The 19,584-nt window shown below is 40.7% G+C and overlaps 1 protein-coding gene across 8 annotated transcripts in view; it reads right to left on the bottom strand.

Annotated features, from left to right (window-relative positions):
• Positions 1–19,584, bottom strand: part of OSBPL1A (oxysterol binding protein like 1A) — a 210,731-nt gene that overhangs the window by 113,769 nt on the left and 77,378 nt on the right. For 5 of the 8 annotated variants that reach the window (XM_082853217.1, XM_082853216.1, XM_082853215.1 and 2 more), the window contains one exon: positions 9,299–9,405. The exons of 1 other annotated variant lie outside the window; for it this stretch is intronic. In XM_082853217.1, the coding sequence (XP_082709343.1) occupies positions 9,299–9,405 (107 nt within the window). Of the gene's footprint in view, positions 1–2,097; positions 2,363–9,298; positions 9,406–19,584 lie in introns of those variants that run through there. 2 more of the 8 variants (XM_082853222.1, XM_082853221.1) reach the window with 2 other exon arrangements.

The raw sequence follows: 19,584 nt of genomic DNA, 5'->3' as shown, positions 1-19,584 counted from the left end.
CTGGTACAGCAGTATCTGACAAGATGAACATTCTGTAAATACTTATTGAATTAAGGGGAAAATTTTACATAAAGTAATAGATATCAAATCTATGGTGCACCATTATAAAGTTGTATAGGGGTTACATCCTTAACACTCTGAAGTTAAAATGAGAGGAAAATTATGTCTGCCTATAACTCATTCAAAACTCATTAGCTAGAGTAGAAGTCGGACACTGCACTCTGATTGGAAAACGGCAGTGAACAAGACGAACACAATTGCATCCAGGTTACAGTCTTGGTACTATCGTGAGATACAAAAACTCATGATGATAGATCTTGGGTCATACCAAGCATCACAAGGCTAATACATACACACAAACACACTTCAGACTACTAATTAAAATCTTATGTATTTCTGTTCAAAAACTTCACAAAAGTTACCAAAATGCAAACCAGCTTCATTTTACACAAACTTCACATTTATTTAACTTATGTCCCAGCTGCTTCCAAAACTAAGTTGTAGCAGTATATTTCTGGATTATATACACAACAAGCTAAAAATTCAGGAATAATGTGGACTAAGTAAAAATTCTAAATTCCTACTTTTTAAAGGAATTAGAAGTTTTCTTATAATCTTCATGGAGCTGATATACACAATGATAACTACACAACCATAAATCACAATCCTTTTTAAGAGAATGTAAACGACTAAGTCAAAAAATGTACATAGAGCTTAAAGTATGGTGTTGCATAATTATTTTATGAAGTATGTATAATATTTAATATGTGCTTGGATCATATTTATATAGTACCTTGATTATCAGTAGATACATTTGCTTTTAATATGGAAAACCTAATAAGCTTTTTAATTTCTCCCTGTTCTGCACAGTGCACAACTACGGGAAGGGCCATTATGGGGTTCACTTTCACCATCAATGAAATCCCCTAAAATTAATGTTTAAAGAGCTCCTAAAGAGGGAAGACTAGAGTCCTGCAATTATATTCACAGTGACACAAATCCCTTTAGGCCCCCAATCTAGTAAAAAGTAGTACTGGGACAAAGGCTAAAATAGCTCTCTGGGTCTTCATGTTCAGATTAAACATCTACTCAATTCAAGCTGAGCTAACTTGCGAAGTCATCAGCTTCCAGGTCAAACATTATTTGGACCGGAGATTAACTGTGGTGTGTCCTCAAACTGAAAAGAAAATTTATATTTAGATCCCTATATTCTAGCCTACACATTACTCCACCAACACGCATTTCAAGCATTTTTCTCTTTTGCAAAAGATTCCTGCTAAGCAATGCTGTCTTCTAAATGAAATGCCTTCATTCTGTCTTTGAACCTAATTAAAATTAAGGAACTTTTAATAGCTTTAATAACCCTCAAAAGCTGGAAAAGCTCTTCCCTGGCATCTTCCCCTCCTTAGTACCACCCTCCCTCCAAATCCAGAAAAAAACCTGCACAACAGAAAACACGAAACTAGCCACATGCTGTGAATGCTGGGGACCATGATTCTCCACTGGTTTGGGCTACAAAGGAAGCCTATGAGTAATCAAAAATCCCTAATCAAAACGAAGTTAAAAGCCACCTCCCCACTCCCCGACCCCAGTATAATTTCCCTTTCTCTTCTCAATCCACTCAAGCATCTCCCCTCCTCGTTTTTTTCAGGGAATTTTAGCGGCCTCTGAACAGCGGATGGTAAGTTCATCTCAATGTCTGCCAGGGCTGAGACACGCGAAAAATCACTAACTTGTAAGGTTATTTAGGACAATAATGTCTTTCAGTGCCTTACTCCTCCCACTCCGGCCCTACCTGACCTACTACCAGTATTTAGCCGAAAAAAATATCTGTTCACGTGCTTTACCCCTCAGCGGCTCTTCCCGCAGGAACCGATGCAAACACACGGCCGGCCGGGCGGGTAAGGTCCCCGGCCTCGCGCACCCCTCCCCACACGCCCGCGGCCGTGCTCCGCTCCACACACTCGCGCCCAACTCTTCTTGGATCCACTTACATCCCTGGATCTCGTCGGGCCACCCTCCTCCTTCCCTCCCCGGCGTCCCCGGACGTCCCCGGGTGTCCCCGAGCTGCCCCGGCGCAGGCACTCGCCCACCCACCTGGGCCGGGACTCCCCGGCAGCGCGCTCCGCCCGGCGCTCCTCGAGGCTCCAGCAGGAATGCGCTCGGCCTGTTCCTCCGCCTCCACTCCAGCCCAGCCCGGAGGCGCGACCCAGGGCGGCCCCGCAAGGTCTCCCTGAAGTCACCTTCGCGTGGCCCGCCCCCCGGCTCCGGCGAGGTCGAGCAGAGGCGCGGCCCAGGACTGCGCCCGGGCCGCCCGAGGTCCGCGATGGCCCCTCGGCCACACCGCCACCCTCCAGGACTCCCGCCGGCAAATGGCCTGCGGCGGGCGGCTCCGCGGCGGCTGGCGTCGTCCGTCCCTCCTCCCCTTCCCCCTCCCTCTCCCCGGCTGCGGCGCCCGCTCGCTCCGAGGCGCAGGTAGGGACCTGTCAGGGGGCTGCGGGAGCAGCGCGCGGGGATTTCGGGGAAGGTGGCACCGCTCCCCGGGCTCTGCGAGCATCCGTGGAGGCGCCGGCCCGGCCCTGGAGCGGGCGCTGTACTGACGCCGGTCCTGCGGACGCGGCCCTGGCAACTTTTAAATGGCCAGCCTGTCCCCCGGGAAAAGCAGAGGGATCCTCTCTTCTGGAGTCTTCCATTCGAAGGTAACTGACACACAGGCTTACACTTAAAAGAGTTAACGGTCCGATTCCACAACAAAGACTGAGCTAGTCTGCACATATTTATTTTTCACATACTTCCTGGGCTACCATTTGAGCAATGAGGAAAACAACAGTATTGACCCTACTAACGTGAAACCTACTCACGTGAAATAGGTGTTTCTGATTCTGGCGACCCCTAAAGGGTGGACGAAGGCGTAAAGGTCAGTAAGACCCACCACATACATGATATACTTAAAAGTGGGATGTTCAGGCTAATGAAATTCCTCGTTAAGTATGAGGTTCTGGTGAGGAAAACCAAACAGCAGTCTTAAACCTTTCTAAGGTATACAAATCTGTCCTCGACTTTGGGAAGCAGAGTAATACTGAACAAAATTGAGTATTTCTTTGACAAGATCCTAGGGTACTTTAAGTTCGCCCTTCCAGCAGTGGTGGCTGTATTTGCACTACAGATGAAAAACGTGTAAAAGATGAGACAAGGCCACACTCGGAAAAATGGGAATTAATGTCGGTGAGGTTTCAAGGTGTCTTTGAAAAGGCAGTTTTGTTTTTTTTTTCCATTCTCAGTTGGTGACTAAATATTATCACATTTTGAAAAGTCACATTTGTCACTGAAGAAGAGACCTTGCTACAGAATCTTTCTCCCTAGGCCCTAAAAATTAGAGAAAGAATTCAGTTTGCAAAAGTAGTACCAGGCAGCAAAACAAAACAATGAACAACAAAGGCTACTTTGTTTCAGAAGGCAATTTACAAAGCACCTAAAATGTGCCAGGCACTGTACTGAGGAACTGCACATAAAATAACTCATTTGCATTCTCATTTTCAGATTTGGAAATGGAATTCCCAAACATATATTAATTTGCTCAGGGTCAAGATAGCAGAGTTTAGGTCCTGATTGGTCTGACCCAAAAGCTTGTATTCTTTCCTTTGTACATTCATTATTCATTTATTCAAGTATTTATTAACTGTCTACTAAATACCAAGCACTATGCTAGAAACAGACGCTACAAAAATAAGATACTTACTTGAGGAGCTCCAGTCAAGTAAATATATAATCAGACAAGTAAATATATAATGATACAATGTCATAAGCGCTGCAACAGCAAGGAACTCCTAGACTAGGAGGGACATTAACTCAATTTTGAAGGGTGGAACCTGGGATTGCGAAATGGTTAGCAGTCATCCAACACAGCAATCCCGAGAACTTTATCTAACAGAATGGCAATGGGGAATCTGTGTGCTGGCTTGGAGGAGACAGACAACTGAGATACAGGAAGTAAAAATGACAGGACTTGATTAAAAATGGGGCTGAGGAAGAAGAACGAACCAGAGGCAGCTCCCATGTTTCCGGCTTGAGTTATCCAACAGGTAACTTTGAGTTGAATCGGTAACTCGGTTCTAGGCACTTTGGTTTAGAAATGCCTCTGATGTATCCATATGTAAATGTCCGAAAGGCAGCTGGATACAACTGGTTCATAGCTCAGAAGATCCAAAGTGGATATACCTGAATCATCATGGATTTCTGGGTTGAAGGAGTGGGAATTCTCCAGGGAGAATGCTGAGTGAGAAGGCCACCCACAGAAACCTAGGGAATACTAACATGCAAAGCACAGGCAGAAGAAAAGATGCTTTAGAAGAAGACTGAGGAGGAGTTGCTATACAGGAAAGAGAAGCCAGAAGAGGGAGGCACCATGGAAATCACAGAGAAGCATTCCAAAAAGCAAGCAGTAGTCAAATGCCAGACCCTTTAAAAAGACAAGCAAGATAATTTAAAGATGTTCTCTGATTAGCAACAAGGAGATACTGGCAAGAATGGTCTCAGTGGACTAGTTGAGGAATAAAGAAGTAGAAACAGAAGGTATCACATTTTCAAAAATGGAACTGGAAAGGGATGTAGGGAGATAAAAGCTACAAGGGAGAATTCAGAAGAAGAGAGTAGCTGTTTTTGAAGATAGGAGACAGATGCCTCCAACAAAAGGAAAAAAAGATAAAAATCGGAATGAGGGACTAGTAGGGAGTTGGCAGCATGTACAATGTTCGCCTAATGCTTGACAATAAATTTTGCTCAGAATAGAGATGAGAGAGAGAAAGGTGAAGGCCTGAAAGATATAAACATTGCAAATGAAAAAGAGAGGGATTAAAGGACTCTGAACAGCTCAGGAAGCTAAATGAGTATTAGAAACCATGACTTTATAGAGTTATCAGTCCACATGAGGGCATGGATTCTCTCCAAAGACTTTAACATCTGGTCCAGAGTAGCAAGTACCTTTGGTTGGTTCCAACTGAGAGTCTGAATTGTTCCATTACACCACAAGCTTGGCATCACTATCTTCCCAACCATACATTTGGGTTACATCCCTTTAGCAGTGAGGAGATTTAACATTTTATAAGTGAGTTTACACTAAACACTGATTAGACTCATAATATCGAGGGGAGCTCAATAATACACAGACCCAGAGGGCACCAATGATGACTTCTGAATGACATTTTAACCACTTCTGATACCAACCTCTGGTGAGAACCATAGAAAGAATGATTCATGAAACCAGTTTCTAACCTTTTGAATGGAACTCTCAAAACAACATTAAAGAAAAACCACAGCCTTCACATTCTATTATAGTATGTTTCCCAAGTATATCATAAAACACACTGTAAAGGGGCTTCCCTGGTGGCGCAGTGGTTGAGACTCTCCCTGCTAATGCAGGGGACATGGGTTCGAGCCCTGGTCTGGGAAGATCCCACATGCCGCGGAGCAACTAGGCCCATGAGCCACAACTACTGAGCCTGGGCATGTGGAGCCTGTGCTCCACAAGAGAGGCCGCGGTAGTGAGAGGCCCACGCACCGCGATGAAGAGTGGCCCCCACTTGCCACAACTAGAGAAAGCCCTCGCACAGAAATGAAGACCCAACACAGCCAAAAATTAATTAATTAATTAATTAAAAAAAATACAGTAAGGTTGCCTTTAGTAGATCAATCACAAACTTTACAGCTTATCTTATATATTGCCGGGTTTTTTCCGACAACCTAAGTAGTGTTATTTCAAGTAAAATACACCTTCATAATGCCTCATTTATGTAGAGGTCATGTGGATACCTGGAATATCTAGGCTGTATCAGAGAATCTCCAAATCAGCAAAGAACACCCACATACCAGAAGGCCCCAGACCCTAAAGCCTGTGCTCATTGTCAAGCCAAGTTTCTCACACTAAGCCAGCTTACTCTTACTGTGGACACAATTTTACCAAGTTTGGTTACTGGTTTTCTTTTTAACAAACAGGAGATTAGTATGAGTAAATCAGAAGGGATCAGTATTCCGCTGCTAGAGACAAGCACCCAGTTGGTCTAAAGAACAGGAGAGAAGAAAATTTTAGAACCATAGGAGTAAAAAGGAATTCGAAAAGCATTAGCAGGATTGGGCCATTTAATCAAAAAAGAGTCCTGTAAACATTATCCCCTGACGGTATCTCTGTATTAAGGCAAAGGGTAATTACAAACATACAAAAGGACAATCCTGACCACCCAGAAGGGATCAAGTATGAAATCTTCAGTTTAAGAAGTAAATGTGTAAGATTCAGAGTAACTGTCCTCAAAAAAGATTATAATAAAAACGTATTTTCTGCCGCTGGGTGTGGGGTCACTTACACCTATCGGGTCCCCATTCTGTGCCAGGTGCTACGCAGTTTTGCCAATCGGATCTCACTTACTTCTTAAAACACTCTTTTTTGGTTGGTCACCACTTTGAAAAGGAGATTGTGTTTTACTGAGGTGAAGACAGAGATTACATAGCAGAACCAGGAAATGGACTCAGGTCTATGTGCGTTCAAGCTTATCATTGCTCTTCTAATAAAGTTTTTGGATAACGAAAATAAAATTTATGATGCCTGATACATAAGGCATTACAGTGCACAATTATTCCACTCTGACCTCAATTAAGCGATTAAATTCCTATGTTGTAATTCTTAACTACTTGATAAGACCAACTTCAATGATGCCATTTACCTTTCAAATATTTTTTAGGCCTTCTCATCGTCTATAATTGTATTTCTCAGAGGGAAATCCATGGATTTCTACTGAGGGCCCCACAGGGTTGATATTTCATAAAACTACTAAAAAGAAAAATCTTAAAATACTCTAAAAACAATGAATGCCATTTACTAAATGAATACTCTGTGCTCTTGTGATATGCTAATATGGTCTATATACCTATTATTCATCTACATACATCTGATCTCCACACCCAACCATCAGGTGTTCACATATCTTTATTCTTCAGAAACTTGCCCAAGGTCCTACAATTGGTTAGGGAAAGACTGAGACTTAAAAGAGGTCCATTAGACTTTCAGACCAGGGCTCCTAATGACTTTCTACATGGTCTCTCTTATATGAAAGACGAAGGTATCAAAGTTCAGAGAACTTAAGTAGCCCATCATCTCTTAAATAATAAGTAATAAGGATGGAAACACAACACAATCATTCCACAGTCCAATAAATTTTCTTTAGACAACACCACCTCCTCCCAAAACAAGATAAAACCAACGTTAAAGACACAGAAGCTCCAAGATGCCATCAGAGAAAAGGGGTCACAAGTGTTAATTAGACAGCATCCTACAATAACAACCCTGGACTTACACTCAGGGCTTACTATGTGTCAGAAACTATGCTAAGCATTTTGCTTACAATTATCTTACTTAATCCTGATGACTAATTTTAAAGGCGTAAAGAGGTTAATTAGGCTAAACTTTAGGCTAATATTCTTGCACATGTAAATTTACACACAGAGGTGATTACCTAGGCTATTTTTTTTTAATCTGTTAAAGATTAGGATATGTTGGCTTCTTCAGAAATTAAAGTACTTCTAATCTAGTGTTCACCTTAAAACTATACAACCCGAGAACAAAAAAGTTATCAATACATTCATCAGATACCACGCAAGAGATGTGAATTTAGTTTTACAAGGTAATATTACCTGAATCCTGTAACATCATAATTTGTTCTGTTCTGCAATGTTCTGCAATTCTATCATCCTATTTAGATTTATTTAGGTCACTAAATCATTCCTCATTTAAACAAGCTAGAATATGAAATTTGCAAAGCACCAAAATTAGAAATGCCGAGAAAGGATATTTTCAAACACCATTAGGAGAATCAACCAGTTAACATGTTTAATGAAAAATTATGTTTTCCCATGGTATTTAATAGAATTCTGTTGAAAGACTTTCTGTAAGTTTGTTTTAAATGAATTCAGATTATTATTACATATTTTTTCTTATTCTCCAAATAAAATAATTATGGAATTTGTGATACACCTAACAAACAGAGCATTTTCAAAATTTCACATGAATTCACAAGGCTTCTTATTTTAATGATGGGAAAATAAAATTTTAGATCCTTACATATAAGAGAAACATATATAAGACCATTTTCATCTATCTTGTTTTAACACCAAAACCTAATCTCTAACCAAAAGGCACACATCAATTGTAACAAGAATAAGAAACTCAGTGACCTTGGAGAGTATTGTGCTAAGTGAAGTAAGTCAAACAGAGGAAAAACAAATACCGTATGATTTTACATATATGTGGAACCTAGAAAAAAAAACAAAGAAATTTGGTGTCTTAATCTAAAAAGTTGAAGATTAAACATGTGTAGAAATTAAATGCAAAACAAAGCCTATTACTACTTGGCTTGCATTAAAAACATGAAAATGAAGGAAAAAACATAAAAAAGAAAAATCTTAGTTCAGGCAAAACACACCTGGGGCTTCCCTGGTGGCACAGTGGCTGAGAATCTGCCTGCCAATGCAGGGGACACGGGTTCGTGCCCCGGTATGGTAAGACCCCACATGCCGTGGAGCAGCTAGGCCCGTGAGCCACAACTACTGAGCCTGCGCGTCTGGAGCCTGTGCTCCGCAACAAGAGAGGCCGAGATAGTGAGAGGCCCGCGCACCGTGATGAAGAGTGGCCCCCGCTCTCCGCAACTAGAGAAAGCCCTCGCATAGAAACGAAGACCCAACACAGCCAAAAATAAATAAATAAATTTTTATAAAAAAAAGAAACCAAACCTTAATGACTTTTCAGTCCTTAGAAAAGGAGTTACTAATGGATGGCACACCACTTTTACTTATATTTGGAAGATCAAATGGCAAATTTTTAAATGGGAGAGAGCGAGCAGCAAAGAGCACCAAAAAATATTTAATCCATTAAGCTGAGTTCACATAGGTAAGTATGATAATCTGTTTTCTAAATAAAAGTATATATTTTTCATATAGAGACCTTTTGTTCCTAGAATACTTTCATAGTCCATCTTATCGAAATGTCACGACAACCGTGAGTAGATCAACTTTAAAAATACTTGTCAAATATGGGTACATAAACAAATTAAATGATATGAACAGAAGTTATTTCAGAATTATCCTGCTTAATCAAGAATAAATAAGTTCTAACTTTTGGTGAAAAATGAAACTGTCGTTGCCTTTATTAACTCTATTTTCTCCTACCTTTGGACAGTTTGAAAGCAATGATGTATTGGATGATCAAGTGTGACACCCAAATAATTATTTAAAAATTCAGTTGCAAACTACCTACCCCTTCTTGTTTGGTGAAGAGATTAAGGCAATCACTCAAAGCTACACAAGTTTCTCTAGAAGCTTCAGAGACAACTTCAACTTTCTGAAGGAATGATGGAAGCATTTCTATAAATAAAAAAAATAAATAAAATGAGTAGGATTTTAAGTAACCTTAACGTAAACTAAGACCATAAACGTATTTTTATATCTACTAACCTCATGTTTCCTTCTAGCTGCCTTAATAAGCAAAGCATATAGTATATTCCTTGGGCATCATAATTAAGCACCTACTTTATGCAGGGCACATAAATTAGTACAGAAAAAGAAAGAACAAAGCCTTGACTTAGAAAAGCCTATATCCTAAAAGGAGAAGAGCCAGGACCTATTAAAAAAAAAAAAAGGTTCATAGGAATAAATAACATAATGTTTAAGAAAAACAGCTGTCAAGAAGGACTGATATCATTACTTATAAAACATTAACATTTCCTTTCATGATATTCATTACTAGGTAAGTAATTTTATTCAAAGGCAAAGTGCTAAAAAGAGACAAAAATAATCCTGTAGTTGACAATGATGGCTAACAGATCTGAAGGCGGCATTAACTCAACTTCCCCTACTTTTTTTTTAATCTCATTAATAGGTTTTTAATACGATTTCTAAAAATTTATTTATTTTATTTATTTATTTTTGGCTGCATTGGGTCTTCCTTGCTACGTGCGTGCTTTCTCTAGTTGCGGTGAGCGGGGGCTACTTTTCATTGTGGTACGTGGGCTTCTTATTGCGTTGGCTTCTCTTGTTGCGGAGCACGGGCTCTAGGCACGCAGGCTTCCACAGTTGTGGCTCGCGGGCTCTAGAGTGCAGGCTCAGGAGTTGTGGCGCACAGGCTTTGTTGCTCCACACACAGCATGTGTGAACTTCGCGGACCAGGGCTTGAACCCTTGTCCCCTGCATTGGCAGGCAGATTCTTAACCACTGCGCCACCAGGGAAGCCCTCCTCTACTTCTTATTTGGATAAATGTTTCGTATAAATAGGTCTTTCACTCTCAAAAATATGTCCCTGTCAAGGTCCAGCATCTTTCAGTATATGTTAAATTGGGAAATAAACGATAATATCAGTATCTCCCCTGGACCCTTAAAGAAAATCTTAATCCACTTTACCATTACGGAAAACAAACAAACAAAACAAAATTAACATAACGTTGGCAAGAGAAAGCTGTAAAATACACACACATCACTTAAGTGAAATGTCACATCCTGTCCAGACTAATGTGACAGAAATGTACTTAGTTGAAATAGCTTGGGATTTTATGTTGATTATACATTAGATCCTTTACATCTGTCCCTTCCATCAAATAAAAAAAATTAAGAAAGCTTTAAGAAAAAATAACTTAAAAGAGAAAGACAATTAAACCTGTAGCATCCTATGTATTTTAAGTAATTTTGATTTACCTAAAACACTATTCTTAAAACATGGTAAACAAGGTCAATAAACAAAGAATCAGGTAAATCCAAACGCCAGCAATGTGCAATGAGTAGGCCGTAAAACAGTGGGTCCCATCAAGAAACAAAAGTTTTCAAATGGGAAATGGAAAGAAAAATACAATCTACAGAGAACATATGACCAATTATTTAGCCATTATTCTAAGTGATAAAGTTGTATTGCTCTGTTTTGTTCTTTTTTAAATTTTCCAAATTTTTTATATGAACATGATTTATTTTAGCAAAGACAAGTCCTTTTCTTGGAAATATTATTTCTCAAAACTCATAAGTCAGGGTTTCCCTGGTGGCGCAGTGGTTGAGAGTCCGCCTGCCCATGCAGGGGACGCGGGTTCGTGCCTCGGTCCGGGAAGATCCCACATGCCGCAGAGCGGCTGGGCCCGTGAGCCATGGCCACTGGGCCTGCGTGTCCGGAGTCTGTGCTCCGCAATGGGAGAGGCCACAACAGTGAGAGGCCCGATACTGCAAAAAAAAAAAAAAAAAAACCAAAAAACAGAAAAAAACCCAAAAAACCTCATAAGGCAAAAGTGGGCAACAAAAGGAAAAGGTCAGGGACTTCCCTGGTGGCACAATGATTAAGAATCCGTCTGCCAATGCAGGGGACACGGGTTCGAGCCCTGGTCCAGGAAGATCCCACTTGCTGGGGAGCAACTAAGCCCGTGCACCACAACTGCTGAGCCTGAGCTCTAGAACCCATAAGCCACAACTACTGAACCCATGTGCTGCAACTACTGAAGCCTGTGTGCCACAACTCCTGAAGCCTGTGCGCCTAGAGCCCATGGTCCGCAACAAGAGAAGCCACTGCAGTGAGAAGCCCGTGCACTGCAACCAAGAGTAGCGTCCGCTCGCCACAGCTAGAGAAAGCCCGTGTGCAGCAACGAAGACCCAACGCAGCCAAAATTAAATAAATAAATTTATAAAAAAAGAAAAATAAAGGAAAAGGTCAGAGTGAATGAAAGTAATAAGTCTTTCATTAATATCTGGATATAAACACCAAATGACATTTTATCATATTTTTCATCTTATGGAATAGAATTTCCTAGCTATTCTTAATAATACCCAAATAATTGAAAACTACTATATGCTAAAATAATTTTGACTTTACATACTGTTTCTTTTTGAATCTTTGATACACACTGTGAAGATTTATTCTGTACTTAGTTGCTAAACAGCAAAAGAGAGTACCATATGCTAGATGCCATGTGACTTAAATAGTACCTCAACAGATGTCTTACACAGAGCTGGGGACCAGGGATGTGAGGAGATGCACAAGAAAAAACAGACACAGCCTCTGCCTTCCAGAAATCATCTGGGTAATCTAGAAATTTTCCATTTTCATGGCACAAAGGATAGGAAGATGGTAGCACAGCCATTCATGGCTCCATTTCTTTTTATTAAATGCCATCACATGCTTAACCATCTCCAGTTTTGTCTATGTTTTAGATATCTCACTTAATATACTTGTTGATTAGCATAAAACAAACATTAAATCTCTAAATAAATTTTAAGAAGTTTACAAATTTTTAAACAAAATTGACTCTGCAAGCTTTCAAAAGATATTCTAAGAAATATATATTAAGACAAGTTTATAAGAACCTATTATTCAGAGTGTGTCAAATTCTTCTGTCCAAAACAGAGTCAAAAGTTATGTAACTTGTCTGACAAGCTAGTATTCAAACAAGATGTCAGAATTAATATTAACTTGCACCGTGGGACGGTGTAAAAATCGTGGACTCTGGCAAATACTCTGGGCAGTGCTGCATATCAGGGACAGTCGGTTCACACTGGCGTGCCTCTTATACAATGTCGTCTGCATACTGGTTACATAAAAGGAAAACTGCTAAGCTTCTAGAAAAGTTACCAACTGGGAAATCACTGCAAATATGTTTTAGCCAACTAATATTTAGAGACTGAGCCATAATAAATAAATGCAAGAAGGCCAGTATGTTAACATATCTGGCCTACTCTGAGAACTGGACACTGTTAATTTGAAAAAAAAAAGTTATTTTTTGTACTAAAAATATTGTTGAACTCGGGAAAGATGCTGGAAGATCATATGTGAAAAGCTTAACTTTAGAGACATGTATAAAAAGCTCACCATCTGTCGTTTTCATGATTACACTGTACAATTTTTAATTGGGTAAGTTTTAAAACTAGTGGGGAAGAGCTTGTTTCTTGTTGTTAACAAACTAAACCCTAACACAGAAAACTTCCATTGTTCTCCTTATATAGAAAAAGTCCACACTCCTTAGACTAACATTTAAATCGTTCCATAAACAGTCAGCTTCAGCCAGACGGTTTTCCTGGAACTCTTTGTTTTCCTAGAAATATTAACCTATTATATTTTACTGCTTCTAAACCTTTGTTAAAGATGTTCCATCTTCCGTGAATAATGGAAATAATAATTAATCATATTCAGAAGTTTCCCCACTTAACTAAAACTTTTTTTTTCAAGGCCAAGTTTAAATGCTATCCTCCCCATTGAGCCGTCCTTAAATATCACTGTGGGATGTGACCTCTCCTCCTGGACTCCAAAAGTAGCCACATCCACTTGTAATAGAGAACATGGGTAGTACGTATGCTGAATCTCTGCTACCCTCGGTAAACTCTAAACCTCTTTAAGCCCCCAAATACCATGCACTGAACTTTGTACAAAGAAAAGACTCAAATGTTAAAAGACTAAGGAAAATAATAAAAATATTTTATTCCCATGGTTTACATAGAAAATCCAAATAGTTCTGGATTATTTAATTTTACATCAAAAGAATTACTGTATTTTAGTGTAAAAATATATAAGATACAAACATTTTCATTTATATTACTACAGGTTGGCTAATTAGGGCAGATCGATAAATTATTTAAAACTACATTTTCTTTTTACTTGAGGCATAAGAAAATATAGTTTGCTTGTTTTTCAACATTCACTCAAATATTTCTATCACTGGGGATAAGATATTTAAAAAAAAATAAACTGGATGAATGGCATTTCATTTCCTCTACCTAGTCCTTCTGGGAACAGTGCTGCCTTAAGTGTGTGTGTGTTTTTTTTAAAGTAAACACAAACAGCAGAGAGAATAAACAGTCCCAAAACTATCTAGTGACAAAGCTAAGGTCACAGGAAATAAAGAAAATATCAAAATAAGACAATTTCTCTCTTGTGGTGGAAAAAGTGCAGTGCATCTGACTACGTGCATGAGAGACATGATCTAACCTGCATGAGAAGAGGTGTTTTTAAAGTTATCTCATAATTGGAATTATATAAATGCCTCAAGAAAATCAGTACTCTCTCCTCAAAATGGAGAAAAAGATGTCTGCACATAAAAATCAACTATTCTTCTAGAAAACTTCTACTACATAAAGCCGTAACTTAAAAAAAAATCGAGATTGGTAACGTTATATAAGATGTGAGAATATAAATTTATCTGTTTCTTGTTCAAATTAAGATGATTAGCTTGAAATCAATCACCCACTAAACAAGTACAACTGACCATTCGATCTGTATGTCTACATCTATACAACTTAACACTAGTTGCAACAGAAGTATAAAATATATAGCTCAGAACAGCATGTGTTAAATGAGTTAAAGCATGAGGTAAATAAGAATAAGAAGATAACAAAAGGGATGTTATAAGATATAAATAGCAAACAAATTGTACATACATAAAAAATGTTACATATTCAGAGAAAAGAGTTACCATTATGGGATGCAGTAATAAAGTGAAGTTTGATAAAAGTAATGGGATTTGAGCCTGATCTTGAAGAATATGCTTTTTTATTGTTAAATACAATGCCCAATAAAATGAACATATCCAAAATATCTGTAACTATTATTTTCAGATAGTACTGAAAATACTGGTCCTGAGAGGAAGAGAGTCTCAGAATTATGAGAACTCGTTAGAGGATTTGCATCTACCATTTATCGAGTGCCTACCATGTGGCAGGCACTACACTCCAGGTGCTGGAGATAGGGCGTAAGTAACTGAGAAACAGTTTTTGTCCTTACAAAACTTGCAGTCTAGCAAGGAAAACAGAAAATAAAACAATTATTATTGAATGAACAGTACTGATCAGAGGGCGTCTTTAGAATACTAAGAGGGAAAAACATATTTGTTGGAAAAAATAAATTGAATTAATTTAAAATTTTAGAAAAGAGTGTACCCGTTAGGAAGACCTTTTGGGGTCAAAACAGGGAAGAAGCCAGCAGAACTATGAAATGTATTTTGCATTCTTTTGCAAATAAGAGTGAAGGGAGGGCTTCCCTGGTGGTGCAGTGATTAAGAATCCGCCTGCCAATGCAGGGGACATGGGTGTGAGTCCTGGTCTGGCAAGAACCCACATGCCGCAGAACAACTAAGCCCGTGTACCACAACTCCTGAGCCTGTGCTCTAGAGCCCAAGAGCCACAACTACTGAGCCCACACACCTACAGCCCGTGCTCCGCAACAAGAGAAGCCACTGCAATGAGAAGCGTGCGCACTGCAATGAAGAGCAGTCCCCACTCCCTGCAACTAGAGAAAGCCCACGCACAGCAACAAAGACCCAACGCAGCCAAAAATAAATAAAAAATAAAAATAAATTTATAAGAAAAAAAGGTGAAGGGAGACAAGGAGGAAGATCTTATTGATTAAAATCTCCATCAAAGGCTGTGACTGGGGAGTTCCCTGGTGGCGCAGTGGTTAAGAATCTGCCTGTCAATGCAGGGGACACAGGTTCGAGCTCTGGTCCAGGAAGATCCCACACGCCGCGGAGCAACTAAGCCCGGGCGCCACAACTACTGAGCCTGCAAGCCAGAGCTACAGAGCCTGAGTGCCACAACTACTGAGCCCACATGCATAGAGCCCGTGCTCCATGACAAGAGAAGCCACTGTAATGAGAAGCCTGTGCACCGCAATGAAGAGCAGCCCCCGCTCGCCACAACTAGAGAAAGCCCGCACACAGCAATGAAGACCCAACGCAGCCAAAAATTAATTAGTTAATTAATTAATTAGGAAAAAATAAAGGCTATCATTGGATTTGCATCACTCCTCACTGTACTGTCCTGGCAATGAGCTCCTAACCTTCTTTGTGGTAGTGATCTTGTGAGAAAAAACAGTCAACAAAGGATTCAGGTAGAGTCGCATGTGACCCAGGGAGCTCTGTCTCCAGCAAAGTCAAGAGAGAGGCCCTAGTAGGGTCTGTGCCCCAACAAATAAGGTGAAGAGTGAGAGAATTTGATGATGTTTTCTCCTATGGACTGGGCAAAATAAATACGAGTAATAAATCACTTAGTTTCATAACCTCTTTGCATTTCTATTTGACTCCTCAACCTGGCTGTCTGAAAGGAAGCCTGGGCCCAGGACAGCAGCTCCCTCGCCAGTGCCCTGTATGACAGACCTGGGCAGGAGCAGCTGTGGTGGCCTGAGCTCTGCTTGCTCTTCCCGCCCCTTCTAAGACCTGAGGAGGCTGGGTCCGTCCAGAGGGGAAGATGGAAACACAAAGTGCTACAGTAAAGGGGATTAGGGCCATGACAGGGAAAGTGGAGGGTGGTTTGGAAACACACAGTAAGAACACTTAGGCCCATCTTAGAGAAGCCAAGAAGTTTCTAGAAGCTACACTTAAAAGATGAGGAAAAGCTAGTACTTCACACAATGGGAGCAAGACCCTAAAGCATGAGAAAAGTTCAGTGCTACTGAACACTAAGAGGAAGGAAGAGGTGAGAGGTGAGACTGTGGACGCGAGCAGACACAGGTCAAGGTAGACTGCAATTACCCTAAGACACTGGAGGCCACAAGGCCTGATCTGTCTTTAGAGGCCCCTCTCAAACCACACCGTGGATCACTCCCTGGAGGCAGCATGGCCAGACAAGAGGGGCTGCAACCTACAGGCAGGACGGCTGTGGCCTACGTCAGTGTACTGATGGGGGGACAGAGAAGGGGACAATGGAGAGACAAAGGAGACACAGAACGTGCTGCACAGGAAGGATGCGCTCCAAGGTTAAGATGACTCCAAGGTTTGGGCTCAGGAAATTGTAACAAACGGTCATGTGTTCTTTCAGATGAAAAATACCAGAAAGAACCTCGGGACGAGAAAAGAGAAGAAAAAATTGACAGGAAAAATAAAGAGGATTTCTTTGTTGCGAGCTGGAGACGTCAGCCTTGCATCAATCCCACCGTCCCCTCGAACTTCTGAACGGGAGACTGTAAGGATTTGAACAGCACCTCAACTACAGCAGCCAAGGGACTGTCCTCAACAAATTCTACCTTTCACTGTAGATGCAGATCTCGGGATGAAAATGAAAAACCTTTTCTAGCTCATAGATCAAAAGTTTAGGAGTAAATATAGATTTCTCCATTTAGTTCAGACTCATTATTTTCTAAGAGCAGTCTCTAGAGCCAGGGTGCCCAGGGGCACACGCTGTCTGGTTTTTTACTAGCTGTGTGACCTAAGACAAGTTACCTAAGCTCTCTGTGTCCCTGTTAGCTTACTTATAAAATGGACATAACAGTTGCTATGTGCTAACGCTGGGTTGTTATAAGGAATAAAAGAGTTAATATATGCAAAGTATACAGAACAATGCACAAAAAAGGCTGTATGTGGCCGCTGTTATTCTAGACAATACAATTTGTGGATTACTGATATATTTTACATTAGAAAGTGCATGGGACATTTGTGGTACCTGGCTTACTAAGTTGATGGAGAAACATCCCTCTAACCCCAACCCATAGAGATGCTGATAAAAGAATAATAATTAAATAATATATAGCAGAGTTTGAAGGAACAAAATCCCAGATACGCTGGAAACCCACAGAAAAGTCAAGACTGACAGAAGAGGCGCATGCCAGTGAGGGCATGGTAGGGAAGGCCAAGCACAGGGGTGCCAGAGGTCAGCTAGGATGTAAAGCACGGGCTGAAAGCTGCACCTTCACACCTACATGAGGGGGAGATGTGGCTCTGGCCTCACCAAGCAGAGCAAGGCCTTGACCCCCAGTGAAAGCAGAAATGGGCTCAGGGAAGCAGTGAAGAAGGGCATCTTCTGCCTAGTACTGTGGGTGGGAATCATGAAAAACAGAAATCCCTAGCTCATGCTGCATCTAGATATGCAATCCAATTTTAAAACTATTACATCAACAGAAGCAGACACAGAACTACTGTGCAGGGACACTTCCATAATCCAGGAGGCAGAACAAAACAAGCTCTCAATAAAAAGCTAAAATCCACCGTGACGGAAACAATCCATCCCAAGGGACAGTTAGCCACAACAACTTGAGATGTAAGAACATGCTGAAAAGGGCTTTAACTTTACACGCTTAAAATGATGAGAGATAAAGTTCGAAATGTATGTAACACGAAAGAGCAGGCTTCTATGGAAAAAACTAAAACTTTAAAACCACCACCTAGAATTTCTAGAATTACGAAATACAATTAGGATTAGAAAGTCAAAGGATTAAACAGCCAAAAGAGATCGAACTGAGAAAGAAACTGAAACTAGAAAACAGATCTGAGGAAACTGCTCAGAATGTAACAGAAAAACAGAAAGAGAATGAGGAACTAAGAGGTGGGGAGTAAATAAGAAGGTTCCACACATACCCACGAGGAGTTTCAGCAGAACGGATGAAGAAGCACAGTGTGAGGAGAGAACGGTGAAGAACTTTCCCAGATTGAAGAAAGAATGAATGAGTCTTTGAATTAAAAACCACCTCAAGCAGCAGGTATCAAGACAGATTAAAACTGCAAAACACCAAAGACAAAGTGGAGATCTTTGAAAAGCCGTAAGTGAACATAAAAAGAAAAAAAAAAAGACTGTTCACCAAATAATCATCATCAGAATATCAGAAGCCAGAAGAACTTGGAATCACATCTTCAAAATGCTAATGGATGGTAACTGTAACCCAGTGGGGGTAAAAAAAAAAAAAAAAAAAGATTTAGATGAGAGAGAAATTCTACCACCCACAGATCCTCAGTGAAAGAACTACTCACAAGTCTGCCTCAGGAAAAACACTGAATCCACGGGAGAAGAGTGGGATATAAAAACCAATGGCACTGACTGCGGAACCCCTATTGGTAAAAGAATGCAAAACACTCTCCAGTGTGGACAGCTTCTTCCCCGATTTGTTTGTCTCTAGAAGGTCTCACCGAATTGTACAATCTGTTCACTCATTAACTTGACAGAACAAATGCAGTACTTGTTTCTCCCTGAGTTCAACAGAAATAAGTTATAAATTTATTAGCTAAATACGTTATTCATTTTATTCACTCACAATGCGTGTGTGTGTGTGTGTGTGTGTGTGTGTGTGTGTGTGTGTGTGTGGATGGGAGGGGAGGATGGGTAGGAAGGAGAGAGGGAGAAAGAGGCAAGTGAGTACAAGCACCTACCACATGCCGTGCACTGTTTAGGAGCTGAGGATAATCGGTGAATAAAACAGACCAAAGTTCCTCCCTCTGTGGAGTTTATATTCCAAAAGGAGAGGCAGACAATCAACTCCACACACATATATAGGAAGGTCGATGAGTGACAAAGAGAAGAATAACACAAGGAAGGGGAGAGCCAGTGCTGGAGCTGGAAGTTTAGCTGGGACTTGGCATCAGTAATGTCCTGGCAGGAAGAGCCAGCAAAGTCAAAGTGTAACTGAAAAGAATTTTACAAAGAGATGACGCACAACGATGAGCCTGAGCGAACTAACAGAGAGGCATGCAGGACAGTTACTACCCTGGGACAGCGGGGCCAAGGGAAGGCACAGGAGGAGCTGGAGTCACAGAATGGGGCCCTGGGCCGGATGGAGCCCAGCAGCAGGGTTAGACCACAGCTTGCAGGAGGGAGCGGGGTAACCCC

The sequence above is a fragment of the Leucopleurus acutus genome (genome assembly GCF_964270905.1).
Source record: "Leucopleurus acutus genome assembly, chromosome: 13".
Lineage (NCBI taxonomy): Eukaryota > Metazoa > Chordata > Mammalia > Artiodactyla > Delphinidae > Leucopleurus > Leucopleurus acutus.
Note: the sequence above shows the minus strand (reverse complement) of the source record. Positions and strands in the feature narration are given on the sequence as shown.